The sequence below is a fragment of the Nelumbo lutea genome, chromosome 7, assembly GCF_056320005.1.
Source record: "Nelumbo lutea isolate HS-2025 chromosome 7, American lotus-T2T, whole genome shotgun sequence".
Taxonomy (NCBI): domain Eukaryota; kingdom Viridiplantae; phylum Streptophyta; class Magnoliopsida; order Proteales; family Nelumbonaceae; genus Nelumbo; species Nelumbo lutea.
In genome coordinates this window covers 51,837,179-51,857,746 of record NC_142690.1, presented here as the reverse complement: position 1 = coordinate 51,857,746, position 20,568 = coordinate 51,837,179, and the positions used below count along the sequence as shown (strand labels likewise).

At 38.9% G+C, this 20,568-nt stretch overlaps 1 protein-coding gene across 1 annotated transcript in view; it reads right to left on the bottom strand.

Moving 5' to 3' along the window:
• Nucleotides 1-939: 939 nt before the first annotated feature.
• The window catches only part of IYO (RPAP1-like, carboxy-terminal protein), a 53,644-nt gene continuing 34,015 nt past the window's right edge, over nt 940-20,568 (bottom strand). The window contains exons 7-10 of the mRNA XM_088956369.1: nt 13,324-13,512; nt 10,917-13,241; nt 10,176-10,385; nt 940-1,341 (exon numbers count right to left, since the gene is read on the bottom strand). Coding sequence (XP_088812495.1) covers nt 1,153-1,341; nt 10,176-10,385; nt 10,917-13,241; nt 13,324-13,512 — 2,913 coding nt within the window. The 3' untranslated portion in view covers nt 940-1,152. The remainder of the gene's footprint in view (nt 1,342-10,175; nt 10,386-10,916; nt 13,242-13,323; nt 13,513-20,568) is intronic.

The following is a 20,568-nucleotide window of genomic DNA, read 5'->3' as shown; positions in this document are numbered from 1 at the left end:
TAAGGAACCTAACTGTCCAATTTAATTGAAACCTCTATAGCTTGGTGTATCAAAATGTCAAATATTTATAGGGATTAAAACAAAGCTCTATGACTATAGATTGAATTATTCAAAATAAATCTTTGTACAGACCTTCGTATCCCGGAATCCTCTACAACTAAAACCAAATATAAGAGTCCAGGGAAGAGAAAGAAATGAACAAGAGAGAAAATACCTAAATGAACCTAACAATCACAAAGGTCAAAGATCAGAGGAACCTATCACTTGAGAGAGAGAGAGATGCAAGAGAAAAAATTGACCAAAATACCACCAAGACTACCACTGGAGTGCTGTAGTTGAGAGAAGGGGGAATTCTGCCGCCGGAGAAAGTGAGGGGGTGAGAAGATAAACAATGATAGATCGCCAAAGAGAGAAATACCATCGAAGTTCAATCTTTAGACTGAGGACAGAGCACAATGGAGGTGTCGAGCCCTAGCCTTCGAAAGTTTCCAAGCTTTAAACGAAATGAATGGACTAGTAGACTCGTTCAAACTAACTGCTTTGTCCACTTTCGGTCCACTCTATGAATGGATGATTCATGTTCAGACCGGTCTGAGTCCATATCATTTTTAGGACTATCCATAACACTTTCGATTTGGACAGGGTCCAACCCAAAACCGGTCCATTGACACCCCTATGCCCAATTTAATTCATGCCAGTTCGAATAGACTAATGGCCTCAGCAACTCGGTTGCAATTTGATTTTCTCAACATTGTAAAAGAGTTTTCAAGACCAAATACTAACCAATTAAGTTGGTAAATTCAAGATATTATTTTAAACCAAGAGCCAAAAAGAAGTATTGCTACATCTACTCAACCTTCATAGTGAAAAAGAAAAGGAGAAAAGGGAAAAAAAAAAAAAAAAGCACGAGAAGACAAGATTATACAGGGAAAAAAAGAAAAAAAAAACAAATTAATTTTTGTATTATATAAATACATTTTATACACAAGTACCCAAATCTTGATATCCAGCCTCGTCCTCATTGATGATCATGTAACGAACCTAACTGCATCAAGTTCTTGGAACTGAATTCGAGACCAGTAATAATGTAATGCCGTCCATGATAATAGAAACCAAAAAATATATATGTACTTTAGGTTACAGGCATACAGATTATAATCTTCTACTAGATGATTTCAGTTTCTCAACTTCCACCAAAAGAGAAGAGTTTCCTTCACAAGATTCTGTCAACAACTGGAACCTTCTTTCCATTTCACTAGTTTGTGGTAAAGAACCATCCTTACTTACAGGTCCACGATTTGTAGTTTCCTCTCTGTATCTAATGAAATCCAGTATCATACCCTGTAAATGCACATTCAATAACCAACGAGTGGTTAGACCCCTTGTAAAAAGCAACACCTAACCAAGAACAAATAGGAAAGAAAAAAACATAAAAGTTCAATGATCTTCATTATCAATATCATCCAAGTTTAATAGTTCTCAAACCTAAATATGGATATGCATCAGTTTGGGCAATCACAGGTTCAAATCCAGGTAAAGATGTATGATATGGAGATGGAAAATGAACTTTCGCATATGGGGTGTCAAATGCTATAATCCCTCATGTGGCCACATGCCACCTAAGTGAGGGTAGCAACAATCTTGTTCCCCCATCCTGTCCTATGAAAGGCCATGGTGAAAAGTGCCATTAAAATATGAGTTCAATATTCTCAGTTCTCTCGCTATATAAAACTGTCCTTTGCTCTCTTCCAGGTAAAGGAAGGCCATGGTGACAAGTGCCAATAAAATATGAGCTCAATAATCTATTCTTGCTATATAAAACTGTCCTTTGCTTTCTTCCTCTTGCACTAGTAGAACTTTTAATTAAGCATACTCCTAGCAGGTGCTTTAACTGGGGGCCATTACTTGGTGTAATGGTAAAAATCTAGGCTGGCATATGTGAGATTGCAGGTTTGAGTCTGAGGATGGCCACTTTGTACAAAAATGCCAAAGGTTAGGACCATAACCAGTCTAACCCTCCCAAGGCCCCAGATAGTTGGGACCAACATTGGGTAATGGCTTTTGGGTGCTTTGACTAAATTTCATTTCATGTGGCTAAAACATCAATTTACTTCCTATTACATTGTTACTAATTGATGCTAACCTAGTTTCTCTCAAATACACTCATTTCTATTTTCATCTCTCCAAGTTTAAGCACTAAACAATCTCAACATCTTTACCCCTACTACCATTTATGGATTTTGGTCAACATCATAGTTATCAAGGCACCTAGGCGGGCACCTAAGCGACAAGGTGCCCTTTGAGGCTCGCCTCGCCTAATCACCAAACAGTTTGTACTATGTATTATAAAATAATTTTTTATTCTTTATTTTTTGACATTATAAATATAAAATAGGCACTATTAAACTAAAATATTCATTTTGTGTGTTTATATACGTATTTCTTTCTATTATTTTCTTATTTGTTAGGGTTTAATCAATATAAACATTGCTAAATGCTGTATTGAACCCCCCAAAGACTTTAAAACCTGAACCAATAAGTAAGGAAGAACTTAAAATATTGTCTAATCAACACATTTTCTACTACTACTACTACTACTACTACTACTACTACTACTACTACACATTTTCTAATCAACAGATTCTCTTTTCTTTTTTCCTATAAAAAAATAAGGGTTCAGCCCCTATATTTTTTGAATTTTCTTTTCCTTCTTTTTCTTCTCATGAATATGTTGATTTCCTATACTTTAACATGAACTCTCTACTTTTCTTATGAAAATTATGAATAATTCTTAAGAAAATATGGTTATGGTACCTAGGGAACTACCCTAGGATCTATGTTTTCTACATAAAAAAACCCATCGCCAAGAAGACGCCCGCCTAGGCGACTAGGCGACAAAGCGCCCTCCTGTCGCCTAGCCTTGCCTTGGCGCCTTGAAAACTATGGTCAACACTATGCCTCATAAAAACATGAGTTTCTAAAGAGATCCTATAAAAATTTCCCTTTTTTCTGATGGATAACTGTTAAACTTTATTAGATATGTACAAAGTGCCCCCACCACCCTTTTCTCTTTTCTGTTTGCTGATGACATTGTTTTAATTGATGAAACTGATGAAATATTAAAAGCAAAATTAAGTCAATGACTTAAAAGGCGTGCCTAGGCGCACAGGCGAGGCATTTTTTTTTTGCATTCTTTTGAATTTTGGGGCATTTCTTTTATTTTTTGAGATTTTTTTTTTTTGCGTCTTGCGCCTCAGGCGCAAATTGACCCATGCGCCTTTTTTGCACCCTGTGCTTTTAAAACACTGAATTAAGTTTATGGATGAATAACTTAAAAACAAGAGGTTTTAAAATAAGTAGGAGCAAAACAGAATAAATGCAATGTAAACTTAATAACAACAGAGTGCAAATCAGGGTACACTTACAATTCAAAGTGTTGGGTCGAATTCGGATCACCCCTGTTTGGATTGGATTCAGGTCAGACCCCCTATCCGATCCGAGAAGATCTGACCCGATATGTATTATATATTTATAAATATAAATATATATAATACATATATATGTTATTTAATTATTTATAAATATATTTTTTATATTATATTTTTATAAATTTGTTATATTATTTACTTTTTATAAAAAACATGTATATATATGATGAAAATAATTAAAAAATACTTGTAATTTTTGTTTTTAGTTTATTTAAATTAGTATTTTTATTTTTCTTTTAATAATTTATTAATTTTTAAAGAAAACAAGTCGGATCAGTCGGATCAGATCCGAAGATCTGACTTACCGATAGGACTCAAATTCACATCGAATTCTATCAGATCCAGCATGAACAGTGTCTGATTGGACTATTCGTATCCAATCCAATCCGTTTGCATCCCTAGTGGGCAAAATGGAGGGGGTGCATGAAAAGTCCTATGTAATAGGCAAATACCAGTTTGATTAAAAGGAAAATTCTATGAAATAGTTGTAAGGTCAGCAATGCTGTATGGAACAAAGTGTTGGGAAGTCAAGAAACATGTCCAAATAACGAGTGTGGAAACATTAAACAGATTTAACATCTTGATCCAATGCACAACCTTTGTTCAGATGTTTTCTATAATTGCTTCTTGAGTTAGTGTGACGATGGCTCTTTTGGGGAGGGAGAGCAGTGGATGTTGGAGTGGTTCCACATACAGGGAGAAGGCCAGTTTGCAGAAGTAGACAATGGAGGCAGCGGTGTCTATACAAGGAGGGACCTAAAGTTTTTATCTGGTAGTAGAGGTGGAGGGAAGAAAACGTACACTGGAGTACCTGTGTTCATGCCTGGTTGCATCAGTTTACAAGGAAGATTTAGAGGTGGAGAAGGTTCAAGAATGGGCACATAAGAAATGGAATATTCCATTATTAGAGTGAGGAGGTTGGGGCCATCTTGCTTCCTGTTCATCCTGCCATCAGTGGAGGTTAGCAGGGTGTAGAAAGTTGGTTCTGGAAATGTATTAGAATCCCTATTGCAGTTGGAGCCTTGGAATCCTGAGATGGGATGCTCAGAACTCAATCATCAGGAACCAAGGGATGTGTGGGTTCAAGTGTGCGGGTTACTTATGCATCTATGGAGTGAGCAACTAGTTAGGAGCATCAGCGATATTTGCGAAGGTTTCCTTTGCATTGATAACTTGTTCGAGGCCAAGGAAGACTCAGAATGGATTAAAATGAAAGTGCACTAGTGTAGGTACCCACCGACAACAGCAAATGCAGTGATTCTGAAATTGATGTGGCCAGTGTTGTCTAAGGTAGAGAGGATAAAGCATTACAGATAGGGTCATGCAATCCCAAAAGGAGGAGATCACGGTGGATGGAGATCAAGAGGAACTTCACGTGCCCTATGTTGTCGAAAGCAGAAAGGAGGGGAGTTTATTTTGGTGTATTGGAGAAGCATCGAGGGGAGGAAGAAGGAATTCCACATTAACAGACCAAGATAGTGGGACTGAGAGATGATTGAAGGGAAACAAACAGTGGTCAACAATCTAAGAGAAGCAAACAAAATAGAGGCAGATGGAGGGATTCCAGAGGTGTTGAGTTTTAAAATACAATTTTGAAGAGGTTCTTGAAAGTGTCATTCAGAATTTGCATCTAGAAAATTCTATTACCTCTGGAGCAGTGGAAAAGTGCTGTGGTGGGAGGCGAAGGCCAGTGACACGTAGCGGGAAAAGAATGGCAAGGTTGGTGGGTGCATGGGCCATTGGAGGTCCATGAAAATAGTGGGATTTTAGAAGCCTAAACTCGAGATAAGTGTGTGGAGTTGAGCATGCACTTGACAAAGGAGATGCAGTTACGGGCTTAAGTAGCACATGCTGGAAGAAAAAGGAAGGAGAGTCGCACAAGCAGGGATCTGTTCAGGTTGGCCTGGGTCTTAATGACCAAGTGAGCAATTTGATGATGAGAGGTGGGGTGGGAGGAAAGGGCATCAATAAGAAGCTCCTAGGTGCTTTACTTGCAAGGAATTGAATCTAGGACGAGGGTGATGGTTATTGGGAATTTTCTCAAGGAATTGAATCCAGAGGTACTTTACTTGCAAGAGAAAAAAGATAGAAAGGTTGGATGTAGGGGTATTTACAATTATCTAGGGACCTAGGCCTTGTGAATGGAAATTCATTCTTACCAGAGGCACTGCAGGGAGGTGTTAATGGTGTGGGATTCTAGGGAGTTGGTGGCTATAGGCAAGGAGGTAGGGCAAATTGCTTTGTCTGTGCAATTCCAAAACATTGAAGGTTTTAAGTGGTTGTTCACCACAGTGTATGGGCCAAAAGACCATGCTCAAAGAGAAGCCATGTGGGACGAGATTAATGGCATGAGGATCAAGGTGGAGTTTCCATGGGTAATAGGTGGTGATTTTAACACTGAGGTTCTGTTATGAGAAGAATAGGGGTCCCACAAAAATAGAGGTATGAGGTAGTTCGCAGATCTGGTGGACAAATGAGAACTCATCAATCCGCCTTTTGCAAGACCATATTTCATATGGTCAAACAACCAGGATTCACCAACTTCGGTTCAACTAGAAAATTCCTTGTATCTAGCCAATGGGAGGACGAGTTTCTTGATGTGAGGCAGGAAGGATTACCTTAACCTGTCTCATATCATATGCCAATATTAATGAGCTGTTCTAGGAGACCAAGGAAGCAACCTCCTTTCAAATTCGAGCACTTGTGGCTGGAAGTTCAAGGTTTTTTGCATTTGTTGGACAAGGTACAGCCCTCTACAGAAATAGAGGATACAGCAGAACAATTTTTGGAAAAATCTGAGCATCCCAACTTTACTAAAAAATATCAGAGGAACTAAGACTGGCAGCAGTTTCTAATTTATAGCTACGATTTTCTTGTTTAGAAAATTGTTAGCCAATTACTATTTTGAAGTTCTATTTTCTGCTTTCTCTTTTAGGAGTTTCCATTTTTTTTTTGTTTCTATTTTCTTGAGTTTCTAATTTTAAAGAGTATTAGGATTCTAATTAGGAGTGAACTACAGATTCACTATGTAAATCTGTCCAGAACAGCAGAATTGAATGATAATTGTGTGTGTTAATTTCTTCTCTATAGCTACTTTCTTCTCTTGAAATCATTGTTGGAGGAACATGTGGTTTCTTCTATCTTTTGATACTTTCTAGTAGTTCTCTGCTACTATAAGAAAACCAGAAACTATCCTCTGGATTTTCCATTTTTCCCCTAGATTCAGAGCATACTTTGTTGGACTTTGAAGCAAGGCTACCCGTCGACCTTGCCTTCTAGTTCTACCTACCAGTAATACATCAGTTGGCCAGTTACATTATGAGCACACACAGAGTTGAAAGGTTTGAAGCTTAAGATAAAAAAAAAAAAAAAATGGAAGAGGGATGTCTTTAGTGGTCTTAAAAGAAAGGAGTGTACAAGGGTCATCAATTTCCTAGATGGGAAAGAAGAGGGAGATTTTAATCAGTAAAAACGAAGGGAGAGGAGATGTGCCAAGCTGGAAATATGATAGGTTGGTTTATCAGGAGGAGATGAAATGGAGGCAAAGGTCAAGAGCCATGTGATTGAAAGAAGACGACCAAAATACAGCTTATTTTCATAAAATTGCCAATACTAGAAGAAGAGAAAACCCAATTCTCAAAATTGAGGTGAGTGGGATGATTTTACATGATAAAACCAGCATCCAAGAAGCTATTATGAGGTAGTATGAAGTGTTATACAAGTAGAAATGGAGGACCAGGCCAAAGCTAAAGGAAGTGCAATTTGATAGGCTTCAAGAGGATCAAGTCAAGGAGCTTGAGGGGGCTTTCACAGAAGATGAGGTTTTGGAAGCTATTAATGAGGTGGAGGGGGATGATGCCTCAGGCCTAGATGGCTTCACCATGAAATTCTACAAGGTATGTTGGTCCTTCTCGAAGCAGGATATCATGAGGGTGTTTGATGAGTTCTATGTGAACTCAAGGTTGACTAGAAGTCTAAAACTCCACATTTATTACCGTCATACTGAAAAAAGGAGTGGTGAACATTAAGGACTTCCATCCCATTAGTCTTATTGGCAGTGTATAAAATAATCTCTAAGGTCCTACCCAAAAGGTTGACGAAGGTGATGGGGTGTGTGAGTTTGCAAACCAAGGGGCTTTTTGTAGAAGGGAGGTAGATTGTGGATGGCAATCATGACATGACCCAACCCTTGCTATTTTTCCTTCTTTCTGTGACAAATCATTTCATCTCCTTTTTCATTGTGCTCTTCCATTCTGACTGGCAGCCAAAGAAAATAGCTCCATCCAAAAATCCTTCAAACATAATAACATCTCTCCATTCATGAAGATGGTTGCCTTAGCTTTCCCATTCTTAGCATTATCCTACAGTTCAAATTCTTTTCACTTCTATTGCCAAAAACTTCCTCCACTTCATTGCCAGTGAAAACTCCATTCTTTCTCAAATACTCCCAATGACTTCATGGAAATCTCTGATTTCTTTCAAAATATGAGGTAATTCAGATTCCATAACCAGGGAGAATTTACAGTTCTTTAATTTGTTGAGTTTAATGGGGAAAGATTTGTAAAATACTAATAAGAAGTGAAGATACAAATATTATAAGTGGCAAACTGAAACTTTCACTCCTCAAGCTAAGCTATCTTCTATCAGGTTATTAACATACATATGGTTAAAATGTTAAATACATTTCTTCTTTATCCACCTTCCATTTATCTCTAATTATCAGAGAATATCCTCCTTAACCTCTCCATCTTATGGATAATTAAGGCAAGATACTGAAACTTCATCACTATTAGGTATCTCCTCAACATTGATCTTAACTAAGTCTAATTTTACTACTATATTTACTAAATTCTAAATTCTATGTATTTTAACTTATTTGAATCTCTGGACTCTAGCTTCCTCATAATTCTTAGTGTATACCCCCTTTCCGGTCTCATCAATTAAAAATATTTCCAGTTGGGAATGGGAATAACATACCACAAGCATCCTCCTCTTCTATATGCATGACAGAGACTTATTGCAAATAGAAAAAAGAATTAAATGTGGATGCTTGATAGAGGCTTATTGTAAATAGAAAGCTTAAACACCTTCCAGCAATAGTTGTCCCCTTTACATATCCCTAATTGCAGAAGTATATCCAACAAAAAAACCCTTGCTTTCTCAAATCCCAGTAAATGGCCTCTCTAGGGAGTAGGGACTCCATCTTCTCTTTGTAGATAACAACTATGTGAAGATTCTGTTTTCTCTAAACTTTCCCATCAATTACATAAGAAAATAGCTACAAAATCTACTGCACTGCATAAATTCAAATTGGTTTTCTAATATCCCTCCAAAAGATAGGTGAATGTGTATACATTTATTTTTAAAATAAGGAAAAAAAGACATTGTGTGTCAACAATGAAAGTGCATATCATGCATCTTTGTGCGCAATATTGACATAAACAGAGATAGGCAGACAGGCTTCTAAACAATACATCATAAAGATGATTTGGCATGTTCTGACATAGCAAAAATCTTTAGGGAACAATGTTGTTCATGTATATATGAAAGATATGAATCCATTCCAAATCAAACTGATAAGTCTGAGAGCATATCAGAGAAATTGAGCTACTTCGAGGGAGCCCTAGACAGAGAGAGAGAGAGAGAGAGAGAGAGAGAGAGCGGGGGGGGAAGCAGAAGAGGAGAGAATTGGAGGGAAGTTTCTTGTTATTCCTCCTTGAGTTCAAACAGCTACTTATAGCCTCAAACATCCATTTCTATTGAGAATAACAACCCAGTAACTAACTGTGTCGACATGTTCTTCTAGAATATACATATTTAAGAGGTGACTTGTAGGAGACTTCTCGGTGAGTCAGGATTCGAGTTGGGTCCTGGATCTGGGCTGAAGCTGAAGTGTCTGGGCCCTGCTGCCTCATTGATCTCTGGGTTCTACCACAAGCACTTTTTATGCCCCATAATAGAAACCATAGCAGTTGCCTCTTCCACTGTCACTAAGAGATTAATTTACTAGTTTTCAGTATATCTTTTAGACATGATTAGTGAGAACACTAGATGACTCAGATTGTGATTGGACAAACATCCACTGAACAAAGAATGTTAACAAAATACAAGATAAAGACAAGGTCAACTTAATTTTGTCAAGTCCCTTAGATTGATCTAAAAGATCATTTCCCTATTTAGGTTTACCTAAATAGATAGTTCAGAAGATAACTAGATAGGCAAACACCATATAATCACCAGGTCCCAACCATCCCATCAGCAAGGTGAAATGAATGTACAACAGAGGACTTTCTAGGTGCATTTTTCTTTTCATGCCTGAACAAACTATATTTCGATCTAATTTGCACATCTTATATTGACATGTATATTATATAATTCAGCAAGGTTTTTAAAACCGAACCGGACAACGAACCAGTCAGGGGTCCGGTTCTCAGGTCAAACAGTTCAACCGTTCGAACCGAACGGATGGCCCGTTATGACAAAAAAATAAAAACCGGTCGAACCATTGAACGATTCGAACGGTTCAACTGCCCGGGTCAGCGGTTTGCTGACCAAATCAATGGTTTTGGGGGAAATAACGGTTCTGGAGTAAAACGGAACCTGACCGGTTCCTGGTTTTTCCGGTCCAATCCGATTTTGAAAACCATGTAATTCAGTCTTTTTCCCATTTCCCACGGAACTTCATACCTCATGCTGTTGCTTTCGAGAATAATCACGCAAAAGAGACTTTACAAGCTTATTCCGAAGCAATATCTTGCCATCAGTGCAATGGAAAAAAATGAAAGATGAAAGGTGGTGTAGTGCCAATATAAATGTAACCGATCTACGAGTTGCAGCTCTGTCAAGCGCCCCCGAAATCCATGATTTCATATATGCCTCCAGAATCTGTTCATTATCCTGAAAAGCAGTTGAAAGGTTGATTTATAAGCAGTTCTTTTCCAAACACCAACAAAAGCTATTACTTCAGAATTGTCAAGCTGATGCAACTCATGCTTTAGTTTTCTAGGGAAGGGAAGAAAAAGATAAGAATATATCTCCCACATTCATAATAGTCATGTTGCTTTTGTTGAACTCATCTAACTTAACAGAGAACTGAATGGACCCCAGATGGTCTTGCAAAGAGTTTATAGTTCACAATAGCAACCAAATTACCACCTTAAATCAACTTCTAATAAGATCAATTCAGAAGTTTTGCATAAAGCAAATATTTTATCCATTAATGGTAAAAAAAGGCATTTCCTCGCTGTTTCCTTAATGGTAGATATCATATTAATGTTTAAAAATTGAAGGAATGTTAGTTTTATTAAAGAAACTGGACCTTTTTTTCTGCTAATGGCAGAATATTCCATAAATATAGCATAACAAATTAAAATTAAGTTGCAAACTGAGGAAATCTTTGGCAAATTAGCAACAAACAAACTATAATACCTCAGTAGGTTCAAGGTATCCTGAAGCCTCAGCAAAACATTTCTCTAGAGGAGGCAAGAGTTCAAGGATGTGGGCATTAGATAGTGCATTCCAGGTAGCAAGACGGACAGGCACTTCAACTGTGCGATGTAAATAAATTGTTACTTGACGTCCATAAATTACATCACCATAAGATTCAGCAGCAAACTGCTCAATGAAAGTCTCAATAAATGTAGGGTAGCTTTCATGAACCTCAGACTGAAACTTTAGAAATTCTACTTTGCAGTTCTTTGTAGAATCTGACACTAAACACTCCTTTTCCATGAGAGGGATGTCTCCTCTACCTCTTGACTCATCAAGCATCTTCCCATATAACTCCTGTAAAGTATTATATATATCCCTGCTTCTCTCTTCTTCAATCACATCCATTTTAACAAGACAGACCATGGACAAAGAGTGTAGCTTCCAAACCAGTGGTATGGCCGAAACAGGTGACTGTTGGACATTATTGCATAAGAAAGAGGACATTGCCTCAATGCTTAAAAGAAAGAAGAGACCACTTTTCGCAACTGCAATAACTTCATCAGAAGGTGAAGATGTGTCATTTTGTTTGTTGAAAGCATTTGGAAGATCAAGAGCAGCTTTGCTGTCACAAAAGGTTGAGATAGGGCTGAGAAACCAATGCATGGGAAGTGGCAGTCTCTGGTGAACCCACTCTACTATCAAAGAAGTGCAAAAAGGATGATTATCAGTGCCATAAGTTATGTCAGAGTCTTCATGAATGGTCTCCAATACACCGTTAACTTTCTTATGTAGTTTATGGACATCACTACTGTTTTTAGGCTTCTTTACAGACAACCATCTCTCTTTGAAATGAGAAGATAAAATCTTACTGAAGTAAAGGTAGTCCTCTTCCTTATATTTCCAGGTGAATAATTTGATACCGTTTGCAAGGTGAAGAAATTGGTTAACACAGTAATCAAGGTACTTTAGGGTAGGGGCTCTGAGTAAGATATCTAACGCTTGCTCCATAATAATTTTATTCCTTGGTCCAAGAATCAAAAAGACTCCTAGAATAGAATTTATCTTCTGTAGATTGAATGTCATGTCTTCAACTTCTGTGATCTCTTTCTCAACCACCATCTTAAAGATTTCAAGCAAGTGAACAAGTAAACAGGCATCCATTTGTGCAAGCAAAACAGTCATGGACCAAAACCCTCCACCAGAAGCACCCCAACCAAGTCCAACTCCTGGAGCAGGCCCCGCTCTACCAAACACCTCAATGGACTGTACATATTGCCATCCTAAATCCACTGACTTCATGAAAGTAATTAGTAGGCTTCTTAATTCTTCCCGACACCACATTACCATGCCATCCTCTAGTATTTTACCCTCTCTTGAGATGCTACATCCTTGGGAGGATGGATTAATATTCTCATTCTTGGCTACCTGAATGAATTTGTCAATAGAAACTATAAGTTGGACCAGTCCTTTAAGGCAACATGTAGCAGAAAGTAATATTTCATTATCACCATCATGTCTCAAATGGCATAAGTTCTCAACAAAAGAACCCTTGCCATTAGGAGCTTCTACATATTCTGTATCTCTTGATGAAAAGTTCAGAAATCTGTTCTTCACAATTTCAAGCCCAATCTTAGGGACAAATTTTGGCAACCATGGCACACGACCACCACTTTTACCCAGGCTATCAGTATTCTCTGGAGCAACTCTATTAACTACACTTGAAAGCATGTGCATGACAGCTGAAATCACCCACAGTAAACAACTAAGAGAAGAATCTTGGACAGCAAAATAAGTAGTGGTTCCTCTGTGCCAGTCAAGGATTTTAGATATAAAGGGGTTACTCTTCAAGGATATCCACTTCAGAGCTAACTCAACCATTGCACCAGCATAGCTCCAAGACCATGTCTCTATATCCTCATCAGCAGAATCAAGGGTTTGCTTTTTGAGTTCCTCCTCAGAATGAAGATATGGGAGTCTTCTGGCCAAGGCATCCAGAACAAGGTATGCTTCTCTGGTGATGGAAGCAAATTCACTGAGGACATTGTTCTCAATGAGCTTATCAAACATAGGGGGACACAACCACAGGGATAGTGCAGGGAAAAAATCTCTGAAGTAAGAGACACAATACGAATACTGGATGCAAACCTTCCAAAAGCGCAATTGTTCAACCATCAATGCAGACAGAAGTCTACAGTGTTCCCGCCCTGATTTGATCCACTGATCAATAGAAAGTTCATACCGGTATAAATGCCACATTGTATTATGGAAAATGCCATTCTTTATAAAATGTTTGCAATTTCTCTTGTCAGATTGTGACAATACCTGCTTACAAAAACAAATGTCTGCATCACAGTTGAACATAAGAATTGAACATAAGATATATGAATTACTATATCTTTCTTACCTTTAAGAGGGTTACAGACTTTATCATAGAAGGATGTATCTCCACTGTGTCCTTCTTGATGAACCTGTCAACAACTGTTTGAACAAGCCTTTCACATTTCATGATTGCATTTGCACATGTTGGGGAATGCCTTGCTATCTGAACAAGTATAGAAATAAGGCATTCTTCCAAAGCTGCAGAAGGATCTGTCTGAAGCCAAAGACACCAAGCATTTAAGAAAACATTAGCACCATTCTCAACAAACAGTGACATTGTGAAGGGAAAGTACTAATAACAATCCCAAGCAGAAAATAGCAGTTCTTAATAAACACATGTCAGGTCAGGAAAAAAAAAAAAGATCGGTAACCAATCAGGCACTGTATTTAAAAAGAATATGGAAACCAGTCTTGAAAAAAGATCAAAGTGTACAAAATAAGAAAAAAGGCTATTAACCCTCACAAAACAAGCATAACAAAGAGCTATCTCAAAGCCACTCTCCCCCAAAACCACAAGAGTACCTGGAAACAAAAGAAAAGGAAAAAAATGAGAAGACCATATAGTAATCCAATAGAGTAAGACCTCCAATTCTATGTACTCCTTCCCTTGGTAATGAATCAGCAAGGGAGTATCCTGATCTTGGAACTCAATTGAATGAAGCACTCAAGTTCATGATCAAAGATCTAGCCTCCCTAATATGAGGTGTCTGCATCCAAACCATTAGAGTTTATACTATGAATGCTCTAAACTACATTATGCCACACCCCGCCATAATCCAGAAGGAATCTCCACAACCAGTTGCACCATAAGGATGTAATTCTTAAACATAGCCTTCCTAGGGCCTCTATTTGCTAACTTGTTGCTAACTATGCCCCAGTTAACAAGATAATCCTTTTAGGTACCCACAGACTCTCACAGAAAACCTTGCCTGATTTCCTCAACCTTCTAGTTAATTTCACCAGCGCTTCAAAAACAAGAAAGAAATTGACAAAGAGGCTAAAAGAAGTATATTTAAGAAAAATGGCATTTCCCTCTCGAGAATAACAGTGCTTCTCTTCCACAATGCAAGTTTCTCCAAGACATGGGGTTCTCACCTATTGGAGAGACCAAGACAGCTCATAGGCCATGGAAAAGTTTAACAACCTAAAATACCAGCACAAGAATCCAAAACACCACTTAGAGGATGGAGGGTAGGCAGAAATGAGGTGGTAGTCACCCACTTGCAGTTTGCAGATGACATAATGTAGAGGAATTAAGGAATTTGAAGGATCTCATTGTTACTTTCAAATCAATTTCTAATCTGAGAGTGAGCTTGAGGAAGAGATATGTAGTAAGGATTAATGTAGAGGAAGAATTAAGAATGTTAGAAGAGATTCTAGGGTATGAGGTAAGGAAGTTGCCATTGGATTATCTTGGTCTTCCACTAGGAGGAAACCCAAGGACAAAAGATTTTTGAAGTTGGTAGTAGAGAGATTCACTAAAGCTATGTTTGGTTTGAAGGAAAAGGTAGGGAAAGGTAAGGAAACCTTTACGAAGCTTGTATTGGCTTCCTTACCTTTCCCTCCCTTTCCCTACTTTTTACTTCAAACCAAACACAGCTTAAGAGATTAGCACTCTTGAAAAGAAATTACATTTCAGTGGGTGGAAGAATAACCTTGATATGGGAAACTTTAGCTAATTTACCTATTTACTACCAGTCCACCTTTAGGATTCCAGCTAGAGTTGCGGGTTCGCTAGAGAAGATCATGAGAGATTTCCTTCAGGAACCAGGGGACGAGAAGAGGGACCATTTAGTAAAGTGGGAGAAAGTTAGTAGACCCAAGGAGCACGGAGGGCTTGGAATAGGGAGCGCAATTTGTTGAAATCAGCACTATAGGGAAATGGTTATGGAGGTTTCCACTGGAACCCCCTATTTGGTAATGTTGCCCATTCATTCATCCTACTAAAACATCTTAAAAAGCAATTAAAATTATAAAATCATTATTTTTGTGTGAAAACTAAGAATTTAGGACCCTAACACGGACTTATTTGGGCTTGCCTCAAGGGGCGCAGCACAAAGGGGACTCATAGAATTAGGAATGTAATATGCTTTACATCACATTAGCTACTTGAAGTAATGCAATTGAAGAAAAAAAGAGATTGTGGGCTTTACATGCTTGAAAATGTTTTATATGTTTGATTTTATTTTTAAATTTTCACTTGAATACGCTTTACATTTTATGTTTATGTATTTTAATTTTAGATAATAGGTTTTTTAAAAAATTTAAAAAATTATGTTTATATTTCTTATTAATATTATGTTTAATGTTTTTTTTTTGCATTTCTTTTATTTTTTTGGCATTTTTTGAATTTTTTTATGAATGGCATTTTTTGAATTTTCCGACATTTTTTATTTTTAGCAATATTTTGTATTTTTGCACCTTGCTTCAAAAAGGCACATGCTCTCGCCTCAAGTGCAAATTGGCCCTTGTGCCTTGCGCTTTTAAAACACAGAACCTTACACCTATCTGAAAGCAGAGCCCTCTCCAATGTCTCCATCCCCCCCCCCAAAGACTCCTCTTCACTTCCAACTGATATTGCCTTCTATTAGTCCAATGGAATATCAACAAAACCAGCATCCATTGAAAAGTCTGGTCTCTCCTTCTCATCATTCCTTTCCTCTACTGATCTGAATGCTTCCCTTGCAAACTCTACCCTTCCTAAGAAGAATAATCCCAAGGTTTTGCTAACCTCCACTTCCTTGCCAACTACTTTCTCAATGTCAACAACCTTTTCAACATGATAAGTCTTTTTTTTTTATCAATGATTACTGTAGAAACCACTGATGTGGTCCCCGCCTCTTTCTATTGTACTCGTATACAACTACTAGTTATTTAAGTGTCAGTCCACAATTAGTTGTTAGTCCTTTATTAGGACTTTAATTGTTGACTTTTATTACGATTTTAATTTTGCCATGTAAGCAGTCTTATCCTTACTTCAGAATTAATATAAATAGAAAGAGGGGGGCGGCAGATTAAGCATCCTCTTCTTTTCTGAAATCCTTCCTTCGAAATCTTCTTCTCTTCTTTTCTCTTTCTCCTCTCATCCTCTTAATTTCCTATTGATTATACACCACAGCTTGGGCTGTTAGTAGTCTCATACGACTACATGGTACCAGAGCCAACCTAGGAAATCTTATGATAGTCTGACATGGCCGGCTGCATAAGAATTTCCTAGGGTTGGAAAATTTCCAGCAAAAAGGATCATCGGCTTAGTCTTGGAGATTGTTGGTGAAGCATCAGAAGATGACCAGCAATCAGGAAGAGTCAGAAGGAAGAACCCTCAAGATTAGGGTTCAGACTTGATTTTGAAGGTTGCGGCCAAAAAGTCGGAAGGAAGAACCCTCAAGATTAGGGTTCAGACTTATCTTTGAAGGTTGTGGCCAGAGTTTTGCTGAAGGAAGTCAATCTTTTCTATTAAAAAGATTACCTTTTCTGGTTATTTCAAAGGTTCGACTAAAAGTTTTTTCCTCTTGAACTGTTCTTGATACATTAAAAGAACAGTTTTTTGGTTACTTTAAGAGGTGCGGCTGAGAGATCCCCTCATTTCCTAGCCATTAATTGTGTTCTTGGCTTGTTTCTTGACCTTTGACTGGTTCTAGGTTCAATATTCTAGTTTCTTGACTGTCGCCAATTCTAGGGCTGCAGTTAATTTCAGCCTTGCACTCTAAGTTGTACTTGGAAGGTTACCTTTTTTGGGTGGAATTCCGACCTAGAAGGATAAAGTAGGTTTGGTTGATAGCAAACTCTGGGTGTACCTGGTCTCAGTGATACAAAAAGCATTTGTTAATCTTTTCTTGACAAAGAATGGAGCTTAAGAGCCAAGGGGATAACTGTTTAGGGGCTGGTGGTGCTGGTAGCATACCTGAGAACAGTTTTCAGATTACCACTATAAAATTTGATGGGTCAAACTACCTAGAGTGGGCCCAATCAGCCATGATGGCTATTGGGGGTAGAGGAAAGCTAAGTTATTTACAGGGAGATGTCAAGGAACCAGCCAAGGAGGACCAAATATATACCAAATGGGTTCAGGAGAACTATTTGGTTATGACATGGCTGTGTAACTCCATGCAGCCACATATCATCCGAAATTATTTATGGAGAAAAACAGCTAAAGAAATTTGGGATATCATGAAAGAAACATACTCCCAACCCCTCAATGTTGCTAGGGCCTATGAGCTAAAATGTAAGGTGAATAACCTTGAGCAAGGAGAGAAGCCAATCTCGGTTTATTTTTCCACCTTAAAGTCCTTGTGGCATGAGGTTGATCACTTAGATACAATTGAGTGGGAAAGCCAAAAGGATGCACAGACCTACAGAAAGCAGGTTGAAACCAATAGGGTATTTGAGTTTCTAGCTGGTCTGAATTCCAAGTATGACATTCTGAGACAACAGCTTCTAACAAGAGACAGTGTGACCCTATCACAAGCTTACTCTCTAGTGCACAGTGAAGAAAGTAGAAGGAAAGTTATGTTACAGCATTCACCACTTGAATCAGCATTGGCAGCAACTAAACCCAAGTTTGGGGGGGATAAGGAGAGAGATATGAAGAAGGAAGACAAGAAGGACCTAATATGTGAACATTGCAAGAAACCTGTAGGAAGCTACATATCTAGTTCCCGCAAAACTCAAGAACAAAAAGGGGAATGCTAATACAGTCGTTACTACTGATTGTGCAGCCTCATCAGGCACAAGAGCAACACCACTAGATACTCTAGCTGCTGTCCGAGCTGCCTTGACTCAGTTGGAAAAAGAGGTTGGTAATTCAGCGTCATCATCTCAGCCAGTCACAACATCAGCTCCTCCCACCTCAGCATTTGCTCATTCAGGTACACGGGCCTCAGCTTATCATGCTTCAGTTCCAAGTAACACTGAACGTTGTTGGGTAATAGACACAGGTGCATTTAATCATATGACTAGACCTGTTCATGGGTCGGGCCAGGCCGGGCTCAGGCCGGGCTTTTGCTCTTTATTAACATAAACTTTTCAGGACCAAGCCCGAGCCCGAGCCCGAAGCCCGACTTGGGAGTCTGAGTGCCGGTGCTGTCTGAGAGAATGGTGTTTGTTGAGTTCGCCGATTCCTGGGAGTCCAAGAGTGAGAATAGAAACCCAGAAAGTGAGAAAATGGAAGATGACAACACACAACAGTGTCGGCTAGAGAGAGAGAGAGAGAAAGAGATCTCACCGCTCGAGAGAGAGAGAGACGATCTAGATCTAGTGGTGCCAGCCGCCGGTGCGACGGTGCCTGAGTTCACAAAATGAAAACGGTGCGCCTGGGTTCTGGTGGCGCTGGGTCACTGGCTGGAGAGAGAACTGAGAATAAGAAAGATGAAAACGGTGCCAGCTATAGAGAGAGAGAGAGAGAGATGACTAGTTATGGACCTTCTGGTGGAGTCGGTCGTCGGTGACTGAGTTCGCATGTGGGTTGGGTTCACCGGTTTTGAGAGTTGAGAGGGAGAAATGAGAGCCACTTGTATGAGAGTGAGAGTGAGAAAGGAGAATGAAAAGAAAAATTTTAAGTATTTAGGGTTAGGGTTAGGTAGTTTAGGAAAAGTCGGACCGGGCTTTTTTAACAAATCCCGAGCCCGACCCGTAAAATAGTCGGGCTCGTGCTTTTAGGCCCGAGGTCAAGCCCGCGGGCTAAAACACATGCTCAAGCTTGTCCGGGGGCCGACCCGTCGGGCCACCCGGCCCATGAACAAGTCTACATATGACTAGTTTGCCTTCACTATTTACTTACCTATCACTTATCCTCTGGTAAAGACAAGGTGTCTATTGCTGATGGATCACTTGTTCCCATTTCTGGCAAGGGAGACATCAAGTTGTCTAGTGCCATTTCCCTGCCTTCTGTTATGCATGTTCTTAAACTTAGCACCAATTTACTTTCAGTTAGCAGCATTATTAAAAACTAGAAATGATCAATAACCTTTTTTCCTTATCGATGTGTTTTTTAGGACTTGGAGACAAGGAAGGTGATTGGGACTGGCCGCGAGACAAATGGAATCTATCTGCTTAGAGGAAGTTCACAGTGGGAAGGTAGCGAAGTTAAAAGGTCTTTTGTTTCTCAGTCTATTGGTCAAGTCATGCTTTGGCATAACCGATTGGATCATTTATCCTTTAGGTCTTTGAAAAGCTTGTTTCTAGTTTATTTGAATCTATCCAGAGGTCCAGTTTAAAGTGTGAAAGTTGTGATCTTGCAAAGCATTGTAGAACAACCTATTCGTTAAGTAATAAGAGAAGTAGTGTTCCTTTTGACATTGTGCATACCAATGTTTGGGGACCATATCACATCACAGCTATGGGGGGGTACAGATACTTCTTGTTGTTTGTTGATGACTACACCCGGTTTTCTTGGGTCTACTTGATGCGTTCTCGAGATGAGGTCCCTACCCTAACCCAGACCTTTCATTAGATGATTTTAACCCAGTTTGGGGTAAAAATCAAAATTTTCAGATCCGATAATGTGAGAGAATACTTTAAAACATCACTAGCCTCTTATTTTCTTGACCATGGGATTATCTATCAGAGTACCTGCCCTCATACCCCTCAGCAGAATGGGGTGGCTAAGAGAAAGAATAGGCACATATTGGAAGTAGCTAAAGTATCATATTCAACTCCAATGTGCCTATACATTTATGGGGAGATGTCATTCTTGCAGCTATGTATCTCATCAATCGAATTCCTTCACAGGTTCTTGACATGAAACCTCCATTCACTCTTTTATATCCTGATAAAGAGTTATTTTCTGTCTCTCTTAAAACCTTTGGTTGTACCTGCTTCGTGCAAACTCTTGGCCCTCACTGTTCCAAATTTGACCCTAAAGCCTCAAAATGTATTTTCCTTGAGGATGTACCTTATTACTCTAGGGTTTCTTCTCAGGGGGAGAGTAGTACGGTTGGGGTTAATGGGGAAGGTTGTCAAAAATGTCGGGATTTGAGAGTTTATCACAAACGATGGAGGCAGGTTGATTTCAATCATCAGCAGTCCAGGCCAGCCCCAATTCCTTCTGAAGATCCAGACCCAGGTACTACATCTCTTCCAACTCCCATTACAGATGAGCCTTCTATTGTTGAACCTTCTCCATCTTCTAAGCCCTCACTTCCATTGAATGACCTTGACCTTCCCATTGCAGTCCGTAAAGGCAAACGCCGTTACACCTCATCCACAGCCCACTGTATCTCACAATTCTTGTCCTATGATCACTTGTCTCCCTCTTACAAGTCCTTTCTTA